This window comes from Cornus florida, unplaced genomic scaffold (assembly GCF_030987335.1).
Source record: "Cornus florida cultivar Cherokee Brave unplaced genomic scaffold, ASM3098733v1 CherokeeBrave_3.0.0_Hap2_Chr08, whole genome shotgun sequence".
NCBI classification, from domain to species: Eukaryota; Viridiplantae; Streptophyta; class Magnoliopsida; order Cornales; family Cornaceae; genus Cornus; species Cornus florida.
The window spans coordinates 886,852-910,082 of NW_026775578.1; the positions used below are offsets into that span (position 1 = coordinate 886,852).

Sequence of the window (23,231 nt, forward strand, 5' to 3'; positions counted from 1 at the left end):
TTCTTTTCCCGTGTATAGAATCTTTTTTTTTTTCTTTAATAAATTCCTCTATTTCCTTTTCTTTTCCCGTGTATACATATATGAAGATCTATAGTTGGAAATAAAGAGAGGAAGAAGGATTCTTGTACGGGCAAAAGAATCTTTTTTTTCCTTTAATCAATTCCTCTCTTTCCTTTTCTTTTCCCCAACCAGCGAATATATGATATACATATTTTATAAATATATATATATATATATATATATATAGATATTGACATGCAGAAAGTATATAATATGCATCTTATATATATATAATACGTATAAAACAAATTGTAGAGCACAAACTACAAATAGAGAGATATATATATATATATATATATATATATATTCCATAGTATGCCATGCGTGAAGAGACAAAGAGGAAAGAGTGAGGGTGTACGGTGACATAGCGAGAGAGGAGAGAGAATCTGTCAGATGTGTAGAGAAGAATACGTATGGTTTTTGTCCTTGGCATTTTTTTATTCTAATTTATTGGGGATGGAATGGCCATTCCACAAGTCCAAAAATGAATGGTCATTCTATCTAAAAGCTGGAATGAGCATTCCAAGGGAATGGCCATTCCACTTTTAAAGTGACACACCAAACAAGAGAAATGAATGAGTTTTAAATGATATGAAGTTTATGCGTCAGAGTCCAGCTAGGGGAAGAAGTAACTGAGCATTTTAGGTGTTATTGAAGCGTCCAGTGTAAACTTTGTTCTGCGTTTATAAAATAAAAAATTGTCATCACCAATGCTTGGACATTATTTAATGAATCCGAGGTTTTAGGAGCCACAATGCCAAGCAGTTAGAATACTTGATGACTGGAAAGGTTGCACGAGCAATAACCCCCTTCTAGCCCAACAGGGAAAAACAAATGAAAAAAAATGTGCTAGTTGAGAGATACAAATCACTTCATAAAAAATATATAAGAAAAATAAATAAAAATCACTTCACTCTGCAAAACTCTCCCTGCTTTTCAATTGCAAATGAAAATACAACAACTCGTTCCAAATATCTGGAACACCTGGGAGGCACCAATGACTACAATCCTGAATGCTTGAAGAGTAGCTGTTTCGGGACTTTCTTCCATATACAGATGGATGACCGTCTATCCTGTATTCTGACAGTCTAGTTATATTCAAGTAGGTTACAGGAGTTTTCATCTTCCTTAACACCTCCTCAACAATAATATTCTTTTCGGGGTAATTGACAAATAAAGTTTCATTCAAGGGCTGGGTAGCTTCTCTGCAGTGACCACCAGAATTCCATAGACCTCCTCTGTTCAAACATGTCAACGCTTAGTCAGCAAGTGTTACGAGGAAGAAAACAATATATGTTTTCGTTTCAGGGGAAACCTTAGCAAGCACAAACCTGAAATGGGAAGGTGATGAACTTCGAAAGAAAACTCTGGTTTTTCTTGGGTTGATATACTTGTCAACCCATAACGCCCAAGTTGTTAAAGCTCTTTGAAAAGCTGTCAAAACATCAAGACGAGGATGAACTTGGTCCCTCTCCTGGTAGTAATTGATCCTGTCATGAGGCAAAGTAGAGATTAAAAAGATTCATGGAGTATGAAAGGGTACTAATGAAGTAATACAATTTTCCCATGTCTGTAGACCATCCTTTGCCTGAATTTATATCCTCCTATTATGGCACATTATGGAGAGAATCCAGTACAGTGGACGGCCTTGATCATTTCACGCACTCACCTCCATCCAATACAGTACAACAAGCGTGATTTACTGCAGAGGATGCAAGGTAAAGGCATGCTTGACATAAACCATTCACACAGACATGCACAAGCAACAGAACTATGAAGCTCATAAATCCAATCAAGACATATTATGGAGAGAATCCAGTAAAAACACCTTATTCAAACTTGGTCGGTCAGGTCGGTCAACCCTAAACTATAAAGATCACAATAGATCGCATCAAGATCCCTGATAAACGTTCACAGGGAGTTGAGATCCTTTGCAGTACAGTGGATGGCCATGATCATTTCAAGCACTCATGTCCATCCAATACAGTACAACACGCATGATTTACTGCAGAGGATGCTTGCTCCCCCAGGGTAAAGGCATGCTTGACATAAACCATTCACACAGAGACATGCACAAACAACAGAACTATGAAGCTCATAAATCCAATCAAGGCATATTATGGAGATAATCCAGTAAAAACACCTTATTCAAACTTGGTCGGTCAGGTCAGTCAACCCTAAACTATAAAGCTCATAATAGATCGAATCAAGATCCCTGATAAACGTTCACCGGGAGTTGAGATCCTTTGCAGTACAATGGACGGACATGATCATTTCAAGCATTCACGTCCATCCAATACAGTACAACACCAGTACAATGGACAGCCATGATCATTTCAAGCACTCACGTCCATCCAATACAGTACAACACGCATGATTTACTGTAGAGGATGCTTGCTCCCAGGGTAAAGGCATAAACCATTTACACACACACATGCACAAACAACAGAACTATGAAGCTCGTAAATCCAATCAAGACATATCCCAATTGACACAGATGCAGGCGTGAAAAACTTAGATGATGGATATCAGGCCAGGCCTTGGAAGCATATAGTTTGAGAAGGGTACTCACCCAGCTTTGGTTTTATAATGTGTCCACCAGTGTGCAGTGTTGAAGACCAGAATATCAGCTCCTCTCCATCTTGATGAGCCCCTATCAATAGCATCAATTCGTAATGTCTGCACCCGTTTCTTGCCAACCCTTGCCTTACTCTCATGAACCAAGAAATGGGTCACATAGTATTCAACTGTACATTGATAATCCTGAAGAATTAAGCAAAATTCAGCATATTCCCACCCAAGAACAAAGCAAAATAAAAAAAAGGTAGAAAATCAGTTATTGCATAATTACCACAAACTTGAAACTATAGTTTCCCTTCTCTTTGGTGATTCTCCGCCCATGTGTCTCGTATACTCTTTTTGGATCTTTGATGGCTCCCATTAATAAACATAACATGGATTCCCATTGATTTCTGTTAATGGAATCGCCCACAAATACTATCCTCTTCCCTCTCATCAACTCCAGCATTTTTGTTGCATTGAACCTATAGTAAAACCCCATCCCATCATAACTACCTTCTTTAACAATAGTAATCATATAGCCAATTTCTTCAAAATTTGGTCCTGATTGTTCTTGGAAAATTGAGTTTGAATAAAAATTAAAAAAAAAAAAAAAAAAGATTAGTAAAGTCTAAGCTTTTACTACTCATGCATAATGGATCTTAATTATTCAGTTGAAAATGGAGTTTGAAATTCATAAAAGATGAAAAAGAAAAAGTAAATGAGGGATTATGTACCTTGGAATGGTACAGTCTTGTGGTTGCCACCTCCACTTGATGTAGCCTTGATCCAATCTCCCATTACCTTGACAATTAAAGCCTTCGTCAATAAAGGGGCATGAACCATTTGTGTATAAAGGATAGGAGTTATCATCAAAAACCCACTTCCCCTTTGCAACATCACAATTTCTTTTATTTCTCTCATGACTTGAAACCTCGGATGCATTATGTTGCCTGATTCTGAAATTACTACCAATTACTGAAACTTGAGACGACGACGACTCACTTTGTTTTCTTTGAAGCCCCTTGAAAATTGAATCAGTACTGGTACTGTTAAACTCAGAAGAAGCATTTTCAGGATTTATGAGATGGGTCCCGGCCAGAGTGGTAATTTTCCCACCATCGTTGGCTGTAGATAATTTCGCACTAAAACCTGTAAAATTACCTCTTTGAACAGTTTCATCATCTGAAACTTGAGACGTCCCACTTTGAAATCTTGAATTATTTTCAGGACTAGTGAAATGGGCATCCAACAGAATTGAATTTGACACTTGGTTTGCTGAAAAATCTCTACCCACACCAGTGAAAGAAGTCTGAACAGTAGTAGTTGAGGGTTTGAGATCTGTAATGGTGGTAAGAGATGAGGGTTTGTTGAACTGAAAATGGGTTTCTTGATGGAGTGAAGGGGCAGTGTTGATGAGCCAGATGGAGAGACCGGCAAGAAAGATTAGAGAGGAGGAGATGGTGAAAGAAAACACCAAGAATCTAGTGTGTTTCATCAAGGAGAAACTTCTCTGCCTCTCCATCATATCATGGGAGGAGTATTTCTTTGGTGATGATGGAGACACAGAGTGGAGTAAGATCCAAGGTGGGTTTAACTAAAATCAGTCAAAGATGGCTTTGTTTGGAATCAAATTCTTTTGGATTTGAAAGTGGAATGGAAAAAGAAATTGAATTTTAATTAAAATGAAATTCTATTTTTATGTTTGGAATAAATAGAAATTTAAATGAATTAAATAATTTTTAAACAGGTGAATAGCAATTAAAACGTAGTTTTTAAATAGGCGAGATGTAAAAAGACCAATAAATAACCTAGAGCTAGGCAGGAGATATGTAAAAAGGAAGGATAACTTTGATAAATTCATAAATTAATGCGGGTAATTATCAAATCTCCTCAAATTCTTATAATTTTTATTTTAAAAAATTAAAAAATTTATCGTCAAATCCAATAAAATAGCATCCCTTGTTAAAATTATACCCATTCCAAGTATATCTAAAATATCTTTCCCCTAGAAACCTGTCTTTCCAAGGACAGCGTATCTAGCCTCTAGGTAGCATTAAGGAGGAGGAGGAGGAGGAGGAGGTAACAAAGATTTACTACTAGAAAGACAAGTAAATCCATCATCATCATCAAGATAAGCGAGCAGGTAAGGCAAGGCCTTGGAGTAGATCATACTTGGATTCTTCAAGTGGTGGACAGAGTGCGTGGCACATTATGAGGGTGTGGTCAGTTACCAAAAAGGCCCCACGTGTTTTGTTGGAAACCAATTTTTTAACTGTCCACTGAAATGACACTTATGCCCTCTCTCTCTCTCTCCCTCTCCACAAACTCACACGATCGAACCATCTTTTGTTAACATCTTTCTGCACAAGATAATAAATACTAGGTCACGTACCGAAATGCTAATAATTGTGAGATTTCTTTCTGAAAATGAGGTCCAAAATCCTGCGGAGAAATAAATGTTATTTCTCTCGTGATTGGATGGGACTAAATTTGGTACAAACACAATTTTATGGTTTCGTTTGAAAAAATAATAATAATAATAATAATAATAATAATAGTTTTAATTATAAAAGAATAAAAAAGAAAAAAAATTATAGTAATAAACTTTATTCATGTTTGGATAAATTATGAGAAAAAGAAATGAAATGATAATATTATTGTTTGAAAAACATAATGAAACAAAAAAAAAAAAAAAAAGGTTAGGAATTAAATTATTGTCATAACCCTTCTATAAAATATTACTCTTTATGTTTCAAAAATAATGTCTCTTTTAAGAATTGTGACTCACAACAATTTCCAAAAAAAAAATATTTATTTTGAGACGGGTGGTATAAGATATGAGTCTAATGTGATAAAAATGGTAATTTTGGTATTATGAAAATATTACTTAACTCACTATTCTTTTCCTCCAATCTTTTTATTTTTGAGAGGATAGTACATAAGAAATTTTGAGATACAATTATCTCTCCAAATTTTTTTTATTTTTCTTTTCATTAAAAGCTATCCAAATATGATTTTGAGAATCTTTTATTTTATTTTATTTTCTTTCCAAATCCTCCCAAATTACTCAATCCAAAGAAGCCCAAGTCATGTAATAGAGGAGATTAATTGGACTCTTGTAAAATCAATTTCAACATGATTCTTCTAAACTAATCTTTTTACAAGCGGTTGGAGGGTTGTGCATATGTCCATGAATGACAAGGGTGATGTTTCATATTGTATAAGAAACTTATTTTAAAGCCTATTAAAATGAATTGTTATACAAAATAATTTTAATTGATTATATATGTAAAATATAAGAAAATGATTTTCTTCTATGTTACAAAGTTACCGATAAAAATTTGACACAAGTATCTGTCATAAATTAAAAATTGGCGTTTAGTAAAGAAATTGTTGGCATTTACGAGGGAATTAAGGTGTCTTCTATCTTTGTAGACCAACTTTAAAAATTGTAAATTTTTGGGTACGGCACAAAGGACAATATCTGCAAAAGACCCTTATAATAAGTGCAGGTAATAGGAAATCTAACCTAAAGGAGTGAGGACTGAGGAGGCTATGCTCGTTGCCTTTTAGCAATAGAAAAAGAGAGTAATTATCTTTTATAAAGAGTGATCCTCGATTAAAGTCACACTACAACGGGGGAGTTCATAAAATAATTTTCAGAAACGGTCCTTTAAAGCAAGTTTTATACATATTTTTTATTTTTAATTTCCAAAGTACAAATTATGAGAAAAAAAAATTTCAAAGAAGAGAAATACGGGGTCCTAGTGTGGTTTATCATTTTGGGGGACTGTGTAACCCAAAGCCAAAGGTAAAGAATGTACAAACCCAAAATGGGATGGATGATCCTAGTACTAGCGGGATGGTCAAGCCATCCAAACGGGCACAGCCCATAACATGAGGGGCATGTTTGGACTCTCAAATCAAACAAGACGTCAATTAATTCATATAAATTCAAATGCTAGCAATCTTTTTAATTGACACATTACCGCGAAAAGTAACATATATTGATGCATATTGGATTTAAACCCCAAAAGTTTGATACACATTAAAAATAAAATACCCAACTAGAATATGATTGTGCCTCACTCACTCACTCACTCTCAAATTTAAAAAACTGCCTCAACAAGGACATGCTTCTTCCTAGGGTACCCCAAGCCGATCAAATGGTTCAAGTACACTTTTCCATCCTTCACAGTTGCTGCAGTGGCCAACCTGTGTGGTGGCCCTTTGAACTTACCCACAACCGCAGCGGTTTCCCAATCATCGGAGCTTTCCACCAACCTGGAGGGGTTTCCGGCAACCACGAGCTTAGTAGGAGATAATAGCTCAACGCCATCCCCAAATGACAATGGACCCCCATCCACCTCAATCAACTTAACTTCATCTCCCTTCCCTATATCTATCTTAAATAGATTGCCGGTGAAAGTGTGAATAACTATTAAGTAGCCATTCGGATGGTAAGCGATTCCATTAAGCGCTACCAGGTTTTTGTACCACTCTTTTGGAGTGAAGAGTGGGCTTCTAATGATTGACAGGAAATCTCCATTCACCCCCACCTTCCAAATCTTGCTTGCTTTCGCATCCGTCACATATGCATTACCTTCACCATCGATTGCTACATCATCTGCAAATGATTTCTCATCTCCTATATATATATATAAGTGTGTGCGCGCGCGCGCAATATTCAAGAAGGAAAAAAAAAAAAACAGAGAATTAGAATACAATTAATAATGAAGGTATACATAAACCATGTTTTTGGCTTTTTTGAAAAAGATGATTACCAAATTAAATTTACCAATAAAAAAAAGAAAACAATTAATAATTTACCAAGAAACTGAACTAGTTCCAATATAGCACACCTGCGAACCAGTAATTTGATTGTCTGATGTGAATGACATGTTTTAATGTGACAACAATTAGTTGACATGATTAACAAGAAAACGCAAGTTCAATGAAAAACACGTACACTTTTGTAAACACATTTAATAATGAAATTAATTTATTAATTGGCATGATTTATTTTGTTGTGCTAACTTGTCATGATGGTGTATTGGTGTGTAAAAAATAATAGAGTGAAGATGCGAGGATTTCAAAGCATATGCAGGACCTAATAATGAAAATGGATGAATAATTGAAGGGTTAGAACTTAGAATACATGGTGCTGACTAGCATTTTGATTGGTGGGGTAGGGTGGACCATTGCCAACCATTTCTTGAATAAGTCAGTCCCTCCAATAACTTAAAGTCATACAACCAGTCATTTATATACATTACAACAAAGTGAATTGAGCTCATATTGGCAGTCGCCGTGAGAGACTGGAGACTTTAATATTGGCATTGGCAACCGAGCTTTGGGTCAAATTTAGACGCCCATAAAATCTCACTATCTTTAAACTAATGTATCCTAATATTCCTTCCTCGGGACTTAAAATTCTCCTTTTCATATTATTGGTTTCTAATACGTTTTCACTCATTTAAATTACTACTAATATTTTATTAATTTTGACCCTTAGGCACACACATCCACTATACCATGGTTTTGTATTTCTCTGCTATGAAGCTGGATAGCCTGAATGCCAAATGAAATAAAATAAAATAAAAAGGACCAAAAATAAAAATGAGTTTGAGAATTTTTAACAATAAAGAAAGTAACACGCGAAACATCAATCCCATTTTTTAATGCCATTGAGAAGATGGAGTTGAAATTGAGTAAATGATTTAATGGGTGGACAGTGTGTTTGGTAAGCCAACCAAGGAGGACTATGAAAAGGACGCGGTGCAAGATATCTTTTACGAAAGGAAAAAACAATAAAAGCTCTCTAATTTAGTTGAAAATGCCCCCACTCAACCCAACCCAACTACTTTTATTCACATCAACTTAAACTCAAAACCCAAGTAATAATAATTATTACTATTTTTGTCCTAAATTAAATAACCTTCCTTTTACAAAAATCCTGACTCTGTTCTCGGAAAATCTAATTTAGAACAGAAGGAATATTATTATTGTTATATTTCATATATGTAGTATACTAGTTAATCTAAGGCTGTGCGTTCGTTTCCAAATACTGCTCTGAGTCAAACCCATGAAGCATACTAGTGTTTTCTATTACACTACCTTGTTTTTTTGTTTTCTAAACTTGATGGCATAAATTGATATTTGATGTCACCCTCCAAATTAATATCAATTTTATTGGAATTTTTCAAACTTCCATTTCAACTTTCAACTAATGTTATTTAAGCTCAAAAAGTATCTGGCTAATCAATGTGTCCATCTCATTCATATCTATTAATTTATTGTCAAAATCGCTAGCTTTTTCACTTGGAAAAGCTTGTTTTTCTCCTTATTTTTATTTTTGGAGTAAAATATATTAACCTTTACAAGATCCTCTTATGATTTCAAAATTATATTGATACTTCTAAAAACAAAAACTAATGTATTTGTCAATGTTATAAAAATGTAATCATTTCAATATAACCTTCATTTCTATTTATAAATTATTTATACGTACGATAATGTTTTACTAAAACAATACCAAACACGTCACTGACAAGAATTAGGCGTAATGCTTAATTTTGTCACATCTCCGGCCGGTGTAATTTAGTGTATCTTCTGTGTTTTTTTTCTTTTCCGATCAAATTAATAAGCTTGGCTAAAGTAAAGGGCCAACTATGAACAATCTGTATACTTCACTCACACAATATCAAATGAAGTGATTGGGTTCGTACCTGGGCCACTGAGCGGAGTGAGGAACACCCGTTTCCACGAGGTTAAATCGTACGCCGCCAGTGCGCTGTAGCGATTTCCGAACACGTCGGCGATGGCAACCAGAAGACGATTCCTGGGACGGTCGATGACGATGCCGAAAGAGCCGTTTCCGGCCAGGTCAGCGTCTTTGATGACCGGAATTTCATCTAAGACGGCGGACGGAGAGTGGTCGTCCGGCACCTGGATCTGACCCACACCGCCCTCGAGGAAGGAGACGAGGAAGCGACGGTTGAGATCGTCCCACTTGCTGGACTCTCTGAGCCATCCGGTGCTGTGGTAGCTGTAGACATGGGTGAGTGGTTTGGCTGTTTCGAGTGATATGAGGAAGGCGATGGGGACGGCGGAGATGATAAAGAGGAGGAAGAAGAATTTCATGGAGCAGAAAAAGGACGCCATGATCGATCACTGAGACAACTGTTGGGGTGGGTGTTGTGTTGCCTTACTTAATTGTGAATTCGTTATACCTGAAGGGGGGTTTCTTTATAGGAGGGGGGCTACTTCTTTAAATATATATATATATATATATATATATTGAATTCGTGCTGTGTAGTGTGTGACTCTGTGTGCCTATATATATATATATTATATATATTGGCATTTGGCGATGTCACTTAATTATAAATTATTGTGTACTCTTACAGTAAATACTCATCATTTTCATTGTTAATATAGATTTTTTTCTTTCTTTCTTTGACAATAAAATAATCAATAGTGATGATGGATCTCGTGATATAATATACGTAATGATCTTGCAATTGATTATATTATTTTTTTTTGCTTTGAAATGGATTTAAGGAAGATTAACTGGAAATAGTAGTTTGACAGATACAGGTGAGAAATGGGGGAGAAGAATCCGAGAGGATGGGTGTTGGACTTTTGTATTTGATTTTTTGTGGTGGTAGATTTTAGGCAGCGGCATCATTTGACCGTTGAGCACGCAAAGACTCTCGTGTACATGTGAAATTAAACGTCTTCCCCCTTTTTATTTTTATTTTTACCTTCTTTATTATTTTAAAATTTACATTAAATACGAATTTATTTATGTTCAGTTTATTCTGAGGTAAAATATTTTTTTCATAAAATACTTCTTTTATTTAAGTAAAATATTTTTTTATTTTATTTTTTGGGTGTTTGACAAAGGTTTAAATCGAGATTGAGGTCAAGTCTATTAAGTTGGGCATATAAAATAACTCGTCAATAATTAATGGGTAAGTTATTTTTGTTAGATTTTATTTATTTTTTCTTCATAGATAGTTTACAACAATCAAAAATTAGAAAATTAAAAAAAAATTAAAAAATTGAAAATTATTTTACATCCAAACAAATGATGCTTAAATGTAAAATATTTTTTATTATTATTTTTTATGGTTGTTCAAAATTTTAGTAAAATAATTAGTGAATAAAATATTTTACCAAAACTTAACAAAATAACCTGTGTTTCTATTCTGATTTTTTTTTTAGAACAGTTGCCAAACATTAAAAAATAAATAAATAAATAAATTTTTGTATAAAAATATTATTCGAAGGAGTTATTTTACGTTGAAAATATTTTATATCAAAAAATTTTAAGTTGTCTTTCAAGTTTAAATATTTATATTGTGGATAGAAGTTTTTTAACTTAAAAGGATAATTATTGAAAGATTGCATTTATTTTTTCTTTGACTTTTCATATAAGATTAGTAAATTAGAATAATTCAAAAAAGAAAGAGGAAGTATTAAATAGGTCAAAGTATAGAAAACCCCTCATCTATTTTTTTTACCAAAAAACCTTCATTAACTTGTAGCATTTTTCCAACAAATCCCCTTTGCCTAATTTTTTATCAAAGAACCCCCTCAACTATCCGAAAAAGGTAAAATAGTTGATATTTGAATCAAAATACCTTTTAATTTATATCTTAATTCTCCCGAACTTCAAAAAATCATATTTCACAAATCATACATTTAAAAATTGTAAATAATATATGCACGGAAAGCTTATAAAATAAGGATTCTAAAAATATAAGATTTGTATAACAAACATTTATAAATAACTTATCAATAGTTGATAGGTAAGTTATTTTTGTTATATTTTAATATATTTTTTCTTCATAAATGGTTTACGACAACCAAAACATCAAAAAATAAAAAAATATTTTTTAAAAATTATCTTACATCCAAACAAACGGTGCCTAAATGTAATATATATATATATATATATATATATATATATATATATATATATATATATATATTTTATGGTTGTTCAAATTTTTAGTAAAATAATTACTGAGTAAAATATTTTACCAAAACTTAACAAAATAACTTGTGTTTCTGTTCTGAATTTTTTCTTAGAACATTTGCCAACGTTAAAAAATAATAAATAAATTTTACCTGAAAGTTTTTTATATAAAAAATATTATTCGAAAAAGTTATTTTACATTGAAATTATTTTATATAAAAAAATATTAAGTTGCCTTTCAAGTTTAAATATTTATACTGTGGATAGAAGTTTTTTAACTTAAAGGGATAATTATTGAAAGATTGCATTTATTTTTTCTTTGACTTTTCAAATAAGAGTAGTATTTTACTATTTTAGAACAACTCAAAAAAGAAAGAGGAAGTAATCACACATTTTGTATTCTTAGTTTGAGTCTTTCTTTCTTTTTTTTTTTTTTCTATTTTTTATTAGTAGGTACTCATACACTTTTATGAAGGCTTAATTCACCTCTCTCTCTCAAAAATAGCGGTATGATACGGTCACTGACTTGTTTAATTTTTTTTTCCTTTTCACTATTTAATTACAAAGTTGAGGGAAAATGGGAAAAAAAATAATTAATTTTTAATACTTAAAAAATAAAATTCATAATTATGATTGTTAATAAATTTTTATAATTATATTTTTATATAATAATTATAATTGTTAAGTAATTGTCTAAAATTAGATTGTAGTTTTAAAGCCCATTTTAGGTGTATCCGCAATAAATATCATTTTGGCATTACAGGATGCTGTTGGGAAATTTAGAAGAGCGGGTTGCTAAGAGTGCATGAATGAAAAGAATTATGGGTTCTGATATTTAATCACTAAATTATAATTATTTTTTGAGATATTTAGAAAATCAATTGAATTATTTAATATATCTTCTAATTTAGCGGTTATATGTGAAAAGTTTTTGACTGAATTTTTTTTTTTATTTTATTTTTTTAATAGTACTTTCAATTAGAAATTATACATACCGCAATATGGCGCGAGCAATTTTACTCAGTAGTAAATAAATAGTTGTCACGTCAAGTGCACAACTGTGATCTTGATGATAGATTGAGATTAAATCTTCTTCATATAAGTGTTATTTTTATTTTTATTTGACATTTAATTAAATGATTAAGAATACCACACACCATCCAAAATTAATTCGAAAGATTGCAAAATTTTCCTTTGAACAGCCATTAAACTAATAACTCAGCCAAATACAAAGAGTTATATATATACACACACACACATATATATATACACACACACACACACATACAAAGAGTTACAAGGCCTTTTCCTAATGTGAATTTCATTAATTAAAAAAAAAAGAAGAAGGTAAATTTCGTTAATTAAGGTAGGAGAGACCGCTTTAGATAATAATGTGAATCATGGCATTTGTCCTACCTTCTGTTTATCTTAGGTAAATTACAATCACATTCTTAAAGTTTGGCAAAAGAATACACAGGTGAAATTTACTTCTTTTTTTAACAAAGACACCCCCTTATACGAAACTCTAGTTAAACGAAGGCCTTAAATCCTCTAAAAAGACAAAATTACCCTCAAGTGTGGCTGGTATCAAACAAAACGGAAGGTGGTTGGGCATCACATGGAAATGAAATTACTCAGCCATATCAATTTGGAAGCCTTTTGTATTGAATTAATTTGTCATAGTCACAAAAATCGAACAAGATCTTTGTAATCTTACAATCCCCTACTGTTCTTAAGTTATTATTAAAGGAATCTTTATTTGATCTAATGTACTAAAATAAGTTCATGTACATGGCATTTGTTTCCTGATGTCTTTTGTCAGTGTCACTGATATCTCTCTAATAGTTTTCTAGGCATCTTTATTTGATCTGGATATGAAACCTTTGAAGATGAATTAGACCAGTCAGATAGTCCGTCCCTACCCGGGGTGTTGCTGTGTGTGTGTATATATATATATATATATATAGAGAGAGAGAGAGAGAGAGAGAGAGGACGGTGACGGTTGTCCAGACCATCACAGCCGCCGTATAATCTATTGAGAGAGAAGGTATTAGATATTAGGTATTGTGAGAGAAGAGACTCTTTCTTCTTTTTTTTTTTCTTTTTTTTATACATAAATTGTTCATGAGGGTTAATTGGTCCAATTTATTACAGTACATTATAAAGTTAAAATGGTTTCTTAAACGATCAAAGTGTAATTTAGTCAATTTCTTATGTTTAGAGATGTCTTTGTCAATTTTTTAATCTTTAAAGGATGTCTTTATTCAAAAAAATAATAAATTTTACTTGTGTATCTTTTTATAAACCTCGTAAAATATTATTGTACCCGTTTATCTTTTTCTTTTATTTTCTTTTTGAACGTTGAGAATTTAGCACTAACCTTGAACACGGTACAAGTTGGTATCCGCCTTTTTGAACGTGGCATTCTTATAACAAGTGTGGGTATGGTATTCCACTTCTACCCTTTCATGAATAGCATAAACCCTGTAAACAAACGCTGGCTTACAAATTTGTTGAAGGCCCTGTATCCGTCAAAAGGGCAAAACAAAGACGCCAAATTGCGAGAAGCTCCAACCTGTAAAGAACCATCTCAGAGGTTCTTTCTTTCCTTCCTTCCCTGCTTCACTCATCCATCTTTTCAGGTAAAATCCTAATTTTGATTTTCGATTTGACATCTGATCAGTTTTTTTATTTACGAGTCTATATTTGTTAGGGTTTTACTTCTCGGATCTATAAATGAAGTCGTGCAAATGATGGGTCAGTCATTGGTCACATTATGTGCAAGACTTTTGTAATGGTTCTTTCTTCTTTAAGTGTTGATACTGTTGTCTTCTTTTGTCGATCTGAAATCTATTATACTCCCTTCTTTTGTATCATCGCTATATGTATATTTCTATTATTGTGTGCGTATATATATATATGCATAATTGTTTTAATTGATATCTAATGGTTTATTTGTTGATAATGTATACTTTTGTCGATTCTAGTTGTTCTTTTAATATGACTTGCACTGCTGACTGATATTGAATTTTTTGTGTTAAACTGATCTCTGTAAACTAAGTTCTGGTAACCTAGAAATGTCCAAATTGGTGTCTAATAGATGTCTACATATTTCATTTAAATGATTGCATCTGTGTGTGTGTGTGAGAGAGAGAGAATTATATCAGGAAAATTCTAAAAGTCCTTATGAAAATAATACCAAATGTTTTAAGAGGTCATATTTTTTTAAACTAATTGAAAAATAATTGATTTGATTCTGAGGATTGTGGCAAATGTTTAAAATAGGTGTACACAACCCATTTTTGGTTGAGGCTAGCCCTTATGCCTCACAATTCAAATGCATCGAGTAAGCCCCAGGATAGTCAACAAGAAGCTCAATTCTGGGACCCATCACATTGGCCAAATCACATTCCTTTGAAAATGGTCCCACCTTGTTCCTCTAGATTTATCTTAAATTTTAGTATATGATTGATAGATTCATTTGAAAATCTTTTAACATTGAAAAAAGCTTTAAAAATTAAAACTTAATGCAATTGCATTGGACAATCCTTGATGCAAAATGGCACCTTGGAATGACTCTTGACAATTAAAAGGCATTGTGATTGGTTGAATGGAGGTTAACCATATTAAAATTTTGTTGAATTTTACATGGTTTTGCATTACTTAGAGGTTCATTAAAAAATTTATTGATTTTTCAGTTCCTTAAAGATGGAAATTATAGGCCTGTTTGGTTTTTTTTCTTTGTAAACAGTTTTCTATTTTTAGAGAATTGGATACCCGAAAATACTAATATAGATATTTGTTTGGTTTACAGTTTTCTAAAAGCTCAATTAAAAAAAGGCCTATATTTGAAGAAAAATATTTTATGGTTTCCTTAAAACAGTTTCAATATTCCAAGTTTTTGAGAATGATATTCAGAAAACTGACCAAAACCGGCCCCATTGTTTTAAAACAATAGTGGACCCAGCTTCCCAAGCATTAGCTTGGAGGTTTGGCTTCATGATAACAAGCTTGATCAACTTGATGAAGTTGATAGAAATGGTTGCAATACATTCTGATCCAACTGATTATGTGAAACCTGATTACAAGGAAGAAATTATTATCATTTTGCTGCTATTATGTGGAATCAAGCCTTGGATTTACCGGTGGAAGTTTATCCAAGATTCTGTTGGTGTGATTCAGCTTCTCATCAAATGCTTTTTGCATCATATCATTCTTTTGGTGTTTCTTGGATTCTGACGATTTTGTTCCCGTCGATGAATTTGCTTGGGAATTTGTGGAATTCCCAGATTCTGAGATAGGATTGCAAGTAAAGCATTGCTTTGATATCAAGAAATTTTTGAAAAAGAACACCCTCAACACACTGCTAAACACAATGATCAATTGTGTAGATGGAATTCAGGGAACCTGTTATCTTATAAAAATGTACTTAATGACGTGGAATATTTTATCTAGATTATTCCTTGCCTCCTTGGCAAATTTTAGCTTGTTGATATTGAAACTGAATGATTCAAGAAAATAAGCTAGAATTCGGACTTGGATATTTTAATCTGCTAAAAGACTGTCAAAATTATGATAGACAATCTTATAGCATGATAAACTTAAAATGAAACAAAGTTTAATAAACAAGCTCCACTATAACATGTCTTATATCAACTATTTTGGATTCGTTACATGACTAATATTTGTGTTTTGTCACTACATGACTTATAGTTTCCTAAAGGTGTATTGTGTGGTAGGAGGGTTGTCGAACCCTTCATCTTATTTCCCTTCGTTGTTTGGTTACTAGAGAATTGTGGGAGAAATATCGTGTTGTAGTCCTTTTCATTCCTAGGAATCACAGATACTTCCCCAAGGTTGTCGTGGCTGTATCAGACAAGTATCTGACATGTATACGCACCAGTTCATATTTCCCTTCATTGTTTGGTTACTAGAGAGTTGTGGGAGAAATATTGTGTTTTAGTCCTTTGCATTCCTAGGAAGCACAAAGACTTCCCCAAGGTTGTCGTGGTTGTATCGGACAATTATTCGACGCTGTTACGCGCCAGTTACATGTCCAATACTGCTGGGGAATATCCATAATTTTAATATATATATATATATATATATAGAGAGAGAGAGAGAGAGAGTAGGTGATTTGGCATGTAATAGAAAAGTTTGGAGAGAGAGAATCATATGGTCATATGGGACTAAGGCAAGGATGATGATGATGATCAATGTATATATTTTTCAAATCGGATACTTCTGGGATACGGTAGGGATATAGGTGGGAAATTTGTAAATATTTTTATTAAAAACGGGGGTTTTGTTGTCATAATAAAAAAAAGATTTAAAAGGCCAAATCGACACTAATTGACACTCATCCACGCATAGAGAGAGAGATAGAGAGTTTGAATTAATTTGGGTTATTCAAGTTCTAGGTCTAGGGTTAGGGTTTTTCTTTTTCTATCTTTTTGTTTTATATAATTGTGTCTCACAAGGTTATGGAAAACAAATCAACAATTAATGTGTTTTTTTCTTTTTTTAACATCCCTTACCCTTTTCCATGATTTTTGGGTGCATAGGACAAAGTTGGAGTTTATACAGTAGCTTCCTTTTATGGAGTAAAAGGAAATGATGCTGGATACCTTTTGTATCAATCAGCTGGCCCTTCTATCAATCATTCTGTTTCAGGCCCTTAATCCAATCCACTTGCATTACTTTGTACATTTCTTGTGTACTTGGGCTTCTCTCTTTCTTCTTTTAACGAGATTTATGTTCATAAAAATATTTAATCGAAGCCCGTCATACCTTTGCTTGCAACTGAAAGCAATGTTCTTATCTGCCTTCAATATCACTGTAATGCAGTAAACTCAAACTCAATCTCTCACCATATCACCTGTTTGGCGTCATTGTGCACTTTGTTATGCTCATCTACTTCAAATTAAAAAAATTCTGAAAGAGCTTCGTCATACTCAATGAAAGTATTCATGCACCTGAATCGGATTTATTTGGATGGAAAATTTCACTTGTTCTCTTTGAAATTTTGCTTTCTTTTCTCTCCTTGAAATTTAGAAAATTGTGAAAATTTACTAATTTAGCTATTCGGCTAAAAATCTTGATAGGAACATTGGTAAATGAAGTAAACTTAGGAAGGGCCAAGCAAATTATTTATATATTAGGATGGTTAGCCGAATATGCTGAATGGACTAGTTTAAATTCAAGCTGATATCTCTACTTGAATAATTCAGGCCTGGTGTGAGGCTGATTTTGGCCACACCTGGGAGACTTTATTGTCACCTTGATTGAAGTACTGATACTAGCTTATCTGAAGGTTTCGGTTTGTCTGGATTGTGATTGATATTAATCAGATACCTATTATCTGTAACAAGTAGTTTTTTTTTTCAGTTACCTTTAAACCTTTTCTCTTCTATTTTACCTTCCTCTTTTTTTCCCGATCCAGTATGTTGAACTAATATGAATGGAGTGCTTATATGGTGATAGTGCTTTATGGTGTTTCTACACTTCCGTGAGAAAAAATATGTTTTGTTTGTTAATTGCAGATTTACAAGCTTCTAATTAGTGAAGTAAAATGGCTGCCCATAAGGTTGCTCATGCCACTTTGAAAGGACCAAGTGTGGTGAAGGAGATAATTATTGGACTCGCACTTGGCTTGGCTGCAGGTGGCCTATGGAAGATGCATCACTGGAATGAGCAGAGGAAGACAAGGGCATTCTATGACTTGCTAGAGAAAGGTGAGATCAGCGTCGTTGCTGAAGAATAAATATTTCTTAGCTTCTATAGTGATTCTACCCACACTTTTGGTAACCTGATGTTTTGTATCCCTGTCTATTGGCTCTTGAATCTGAAATGAGCATACTTAATTCCAGTTTCTAAAAAAATAAATTTATTGTACTGAATCCAGTGTGGGCACATTATTGCTCAAAAAAACCTTCCGGTTTTATGATTCTATGTTTTGTTTAATGGCGGTTTGACTCGAGATGTTTTCTTCATAGCTACTGCTTGTTTGCAGTTTGCCTTCTAGTGTAGGCTTGTTCATAGTTGAACGGTATTCCTAAATGTTTAGTTTCAATTGTAGCTTCATGAGTTGTGAAAAATGTGGAGTTTATGAATTATTGGCTGCTGAAGACTTGCAGCTATCTGACTAAATGCTGGCTTCATTTATGGAATAATACCAAGCAAGCCTTTGAAGGCTGTGGCTTGAAAAACTGATAGATGGTCCCTGAAGGATATTGTCTAGTGATAAATATATCTTTCTTCAGTTTTTATCTTGTTCCTTGACATTGATTTTTCAGTCTTTACTACCAAGTGTGTTATGCATATTTCTACATTGTTTTATTACTCATGAAACCCTAGGGAGTTTGTTATTTTCATGACTTCTATCAATGCTTTTTATAGTTGCCTATAAAATAAGAAAAAGGATAAGAAACAAGGTTGTCATATTGTTCATATTATTCTGAAGTACGTGAAACAAGTGACAAGACATTGTCATGCATGTTTTATATCGCTATTTTCTAGCACTTACGTTCGTTGTGTAAAGTAAACTATGTCATTTAAGCAAAATTACGGCAACTTAACAGGATAATTATAATCACTATTATTATTTGAAGGGTATAATGATTTTTTTTTTTTTTGTGTGGTGTGTGTGCGCGAGTGTGAAGAGAACATTTAGCTGCAATTGAGTCGCACTATTTGTGGTATTTGTAGGTGACAATTTGTTAATGGCTGATGATCATATTTGAACTACAAGACTTGCTGCTGCTTTTTCTTTTTCAGAAAGCCAAAAACTGTTTGTAGAAAGGGGGTAAGCCTCTTACTCTGTTGGATTGAGTAGAGGTTACCCCTTGAAAATTCTATTGGTTTTAACTTTTAGGAGTGTAGCTCTGTATTTGTGGATACTCCAGTGGTGTGTAGTTTGTTTTATTTATATATTCATAATTACCAAAAGAGTAGGGGGAAAAAAACGATTGGTATTGCTTTTGCAAATTGCAGTAATTAATCTCATCAACCAAGGTGTTAAGGAGAGGTTGAGGATTTAAGGACCAAAAAAAAAAGTAGTCTGAGTCAATTAACAAGCACTGTGAAGACGCACAGGCATGCCGCAACAGCAACATCTAAAAGCGATGTCTTCTTTTATCATTATACGGAATTCCCCGCTAAATTGTGGTAGAGGTGAAGACGTTTATTTTTAATAATTTAAAATAAATTCTATAAATTGGTGCTACTTAACGCAATTCTGAATTCAGTGGTGTAGATTTTTCAGGTGGTGACAATCGAACCTGTTTCTATACAATTTTCTTACCGCTTTATTTGGTCCAAGAAATATTTGGGATGGCTTTGGAAAATAAACTGTTATTTTAAATGCTTTAGGAGGGAGTGATGGGGAAAAATAAGGGCCGTTGAAGCAATTGATTTTTGCAGTGTATTGACATGATTCTAGTAGTAGGGAGAAAGAGGGACTTTGACCAACTGATATTTCCATATAAAAATCTCGAAATAGGTGGTGATGTGGAAGCTCATGATTGGCAGTGAGTTGATAGGATGTGTGTGTTCACAAAGCATTACAGCCCCCAATTATATTGCCTCACATATTTTATCACAACCGCAAAACTAAACACAAGTGACAGACAACAATGGCGACGATAGCTGGTGTGAGCCTCTCAACCCCAAGAGTCTTGGCCAAGGCCTCAGCAGACTCACCCAAGGCCCAGACCATGAGGCCGAACCTGCTGCATCCATGGAAGAGGTCGTCTACTCATTTCGGAGCAGGTCGCATGCGCTTGCGACCCGTGGCTGCAGCACCGGAGAGCATCTCGGAGAAAGTGGAGGAGAGCATCAAGCATGCGGAGGAAGCATGCTCCGGTGACCCGGTGAGCGGAGAGTGTGTGGCCGCATGGGATGAGGTGGAGGAGCTGAGTGCAGCGGCTAGCCATGCACGGGACAAGAAGAAAGACTCCGATCCACTTGAAGCTTACTGTAAGGATAACCCCGAAACCGATGAATGCCGCACTTACGAAGATTGAGATGTTATTAGTTGGTGGTGCATGGGTCGTCTATTGATATCATGCCTTTTTATCTTAAAAATGAACCTTTTTTTTTTTAGTGTTGTTTATGGGCTGATGCATATTAGACTTCCTTGTATGAAGAAACTTGTACTATTGTTTATTTGACCAGATACTATATTTTATATATATACCATCTGGAACAGTATATTTATTCCATGGATGATATAACTAGTTTTTAGTTTCTGAATTTATTTATATTTGAGCAGTCTCATGGGTCTTTCGATCTCCTTTTGATAAGGATAAGTAGAATTAAAACTATTTGTTGTGATGCTTAATTAGTATTTGACGTTCACGCTAATATTGTCTTCCATTTGACAGTCAATACCAATCCCACATAACATAAATTTGGGTGACGGATAAAGTCAGGTCAAGTGCGCGGCTTCAATGACAAGTTCATTTTTAGGTTAAAAACTGGCTCAATGACCTATTTGGTGGGAGCTCAAATTTGTACAGAGTATATGCAATTATTTTTTTCATTTAAAAAATATATATGTTATTGTTTTTCCTACAATAGTTCCAATTGTTTGTAACATAAAGAACTAATTCTTGCACTCTTACTTAGTTCCCTCAGCTGATCATCCTTCCTAGTCTCTCAATTGTAGTCTATCATCCAACAAGCATTCCGAGTTGTGCGTAGAGCGTGTCCTCAATAGTTGAGCGGTAGAAGAGAAGAATCTCTCTCTCATTTGTTGTGCTTTTGCCCAAATTTGCTAGCTTTGTGTGGAGAGCGTGTCCATTTGAGGGTGGACTTTGGTTCTAAGCAAGTGTAGATTTATCTTCATAATATGTGGGAAGGGTTGGATAATGCTGATGATTATTTTTCTTTGGATCGAGTTATGATGCAATATTATGAATTTCATAATTTGGCAAGACAGGATAATATTCCTTATTCATTATTTGCCTCGTAATGATCTTCAACCAATTCTCGGCCGAAAAGCTCCCCACATGGGGTTGTTAATATTGGTGATGCTGAAGCTGCAGAATCTGTCATTCTAAAGGAGGGGTTGAAACTCATGCTACGTTGGGGCTACAATCGTATTGTAACAATTGAGGACGACTGTAAAAATGCCTCGTCTCTAAATTCTACCAATTGTTGTATTACACAATTAGTGCATCATTTTACTAACAAAGTTTGTAATGAGATGGCTCCTGCTTTGAGTAGATGGGTTGCCCATAACCAAATAGGGGAGTTTGATTGAAATGTTTGGCCCCTGGTTGTTGGAGGTCCTGACCGTTTAAAGGTCCGCAATTCAAAGCAATGCAACACGAATGAATTGGACTAGAAGAATCTAAAGTTGGGGTATCCATCAATCTAACATTTCCATCACTGCGTCCTTTGCACACCCAGTGCAATCACAACTCACAAAAAAGTTTTATTTCTGGTGGGACAATTGGGCTCCTGGTGGCCCTCTTTGTTCTAGATTCCCAATTGCACTACTCATTGATGCTGGAATAGATGAGGATAGCACAGTGGAGAGGTTCTTAACCACCTCATCATGGTCCTTCCCACCTTCACTCACTGCTGCCATTCCTGAGCTCCTCTTTCTCCAACAGTCTTGTCTCTCCAGGTCTGATACAAAGCAATGGACTGCATCTTCCTCAGGTCAATTCCACTTGAAGCACACATCATTATTCCTGGCCCCTCGCTCTGATCCTGCTCCTTGGTACAGTCTTGTTTGGCACTCCCCTACAATCCCTCATATGAAGTTTAATTTATGTTTGGCAGTGCAAGGTAGACTCCCAACATTGGATTGCAAATCCATGGCAAAACATCATAACTTGTGTTCTCTTTGTCACAATAGCCCTGAATCTCATGATCATTTGTTCATCAACTGCTGTTTCATCTCCCCAATTTGGAGGTTCCTTAAGTTCAAATGCAAGTTCCGCACTTCAATCACAAATTGGAAAGCCTTGATTTCTTGGATCAGCAGCAATTGGAAGAGGAAGACTCCTATGAACTTCATTCGCAAGATTTGCTTCTCAGCCATGGTATACCACACTTGGGAAGAACGGAACGAAAGGGTCTTCAAGCAGAACACTCTGCACAGAGGATCGTCCTCCGGAAAATTTGCTCCACTGTGTCTTCAATTCTGAAGTTGGGATTTCTTAAAGAATGCTCAGGGTCCAGAAGAATCCTCTCCGACTGGAACGTGTCTCCATCTTACTGTCGCCCCCCTCCATGGCCTTCGGACTAGCTCTCGCCGGAGTTGAGCTCCTTGCTTGGTCTTACCGGATCGCTCACTAACACCCTCCTTTAACAGTTTCTTATTAGTGTTAATGGAGGTCATTAGTTTCTGGGTTGGGTTTCTCTCTTGTTGGCCCTCTTGGGCTTGTTTCTTGGTCCAAATGGACTTCATGGCCTATTGGCCCACATTGTAATTTCCTCCTTTTTTATTAATATTTTTCAGTAGCTTTAAAATCCCCAAAAAAAAAAGAAAAAAAAAAGAAGAAATCACCATCCCTCCCGGCCTATAGTTTACTGTTAATAACTTCCTTTCTCAGATGTTCTCAGATGCATGGTCAGAGCTCTCAGAAGTATGTAGATAATACAATCTTTT

At 34.4% G+C, this 23,231-nt stretch overlaps 4 protein-coding genes across 4 annotated transcripts; 2 read left to right on the plus strand and 2 right to left on the minus strand.

Moving 5' to 3' along the window:
* Positions 1–800: 800 nt before the first annotated feature.
* LOC132268767 (protein trichome birefringence-like 6) lies at positions 801–4,273 on the minus strand. The gene is made up of 5 exons (XM_059769602.1): positions 3,357–4,273; positions 2,912–3,104; positions 2,633–2,823; positions 1,392–1,550; positions 801–1,298 (listed from the first exon to the last, which is right to left on the minus strand). The coding sequence occupies exons 1-5, from the start codon at positions 4,145–4,147 to the stop codon at positions 971–973; spliced, it is 1,662 nt and encodes a 553-aa protein (XP_059625585.1). The 5' UTR covers positions 4,148–4,273; the 3' UTR covers positions 801–970.
* A 2,334-nt stretch (positions 4,274–6,607) lies between these two features.
* LOC132268768 (uncharacterized) lies at positions 6,608–10,215 on the minus strand. The gene is made up of 2 exons (XM_059769603.1): positions 9,351–10,215; positions 6,608–7,270 (listed from the first exon to the last, which is right to left on the minus strand). Exons 1-2 carry the CDS (start codon positions 9,784–9,786, stop codon positions 6,732–6,734), a joined length of 975 nt encoding a protein of 324 aa, XP_059625586.1. The 5' UTR covers positions 9,787–10,215; the 3' UTR covers positions 6,608–6,731.
* A 3,879-nt stretch (positions 10,216–14,094) lies between these two features.
* LOC132268772 (probable cytochrome c oxidase subunit 5C-1) lies at positions 14,095–18,587 on the plus strand. The gene is made up of 2 exons (XM_059769606.1): positions 14,095–14,250; positions 18,151–18,587. Exon 2 carries the CDS (start codon positions 18,180–18,182, stop codon positions 18,369–18,371), a length of 192 nt encoding a protein of 63 aa, XP_059625589.1. The 5' UTR covers positions 14,095–14,250; positions 18,151–18,179; the 3' UTR covers positions 18,372–18,587.
* Positions 18,588–20,200: 1,613 nt separating this feature from the next.
* LOC132268771 (calvin cycle protein CP12-1, chloroplastic) lies at positions 20,201–20,829 on the plus strand. Its single transcript, XM_059769605.1, has one exon. It carries the CDS (start codon positions 20,242–20,244, stop codon positions 20,629–20,631), a length of 390 nt encoding a protein of 129 aa, XP_059625588.1. The 5' UTR covers positions 20,201–20,241; the 3' UTR covers positions 20,632–20,829.
* The last annotated feature ends 2,402 nt before the right edge of the window (positions 20,830–23,231 follow it).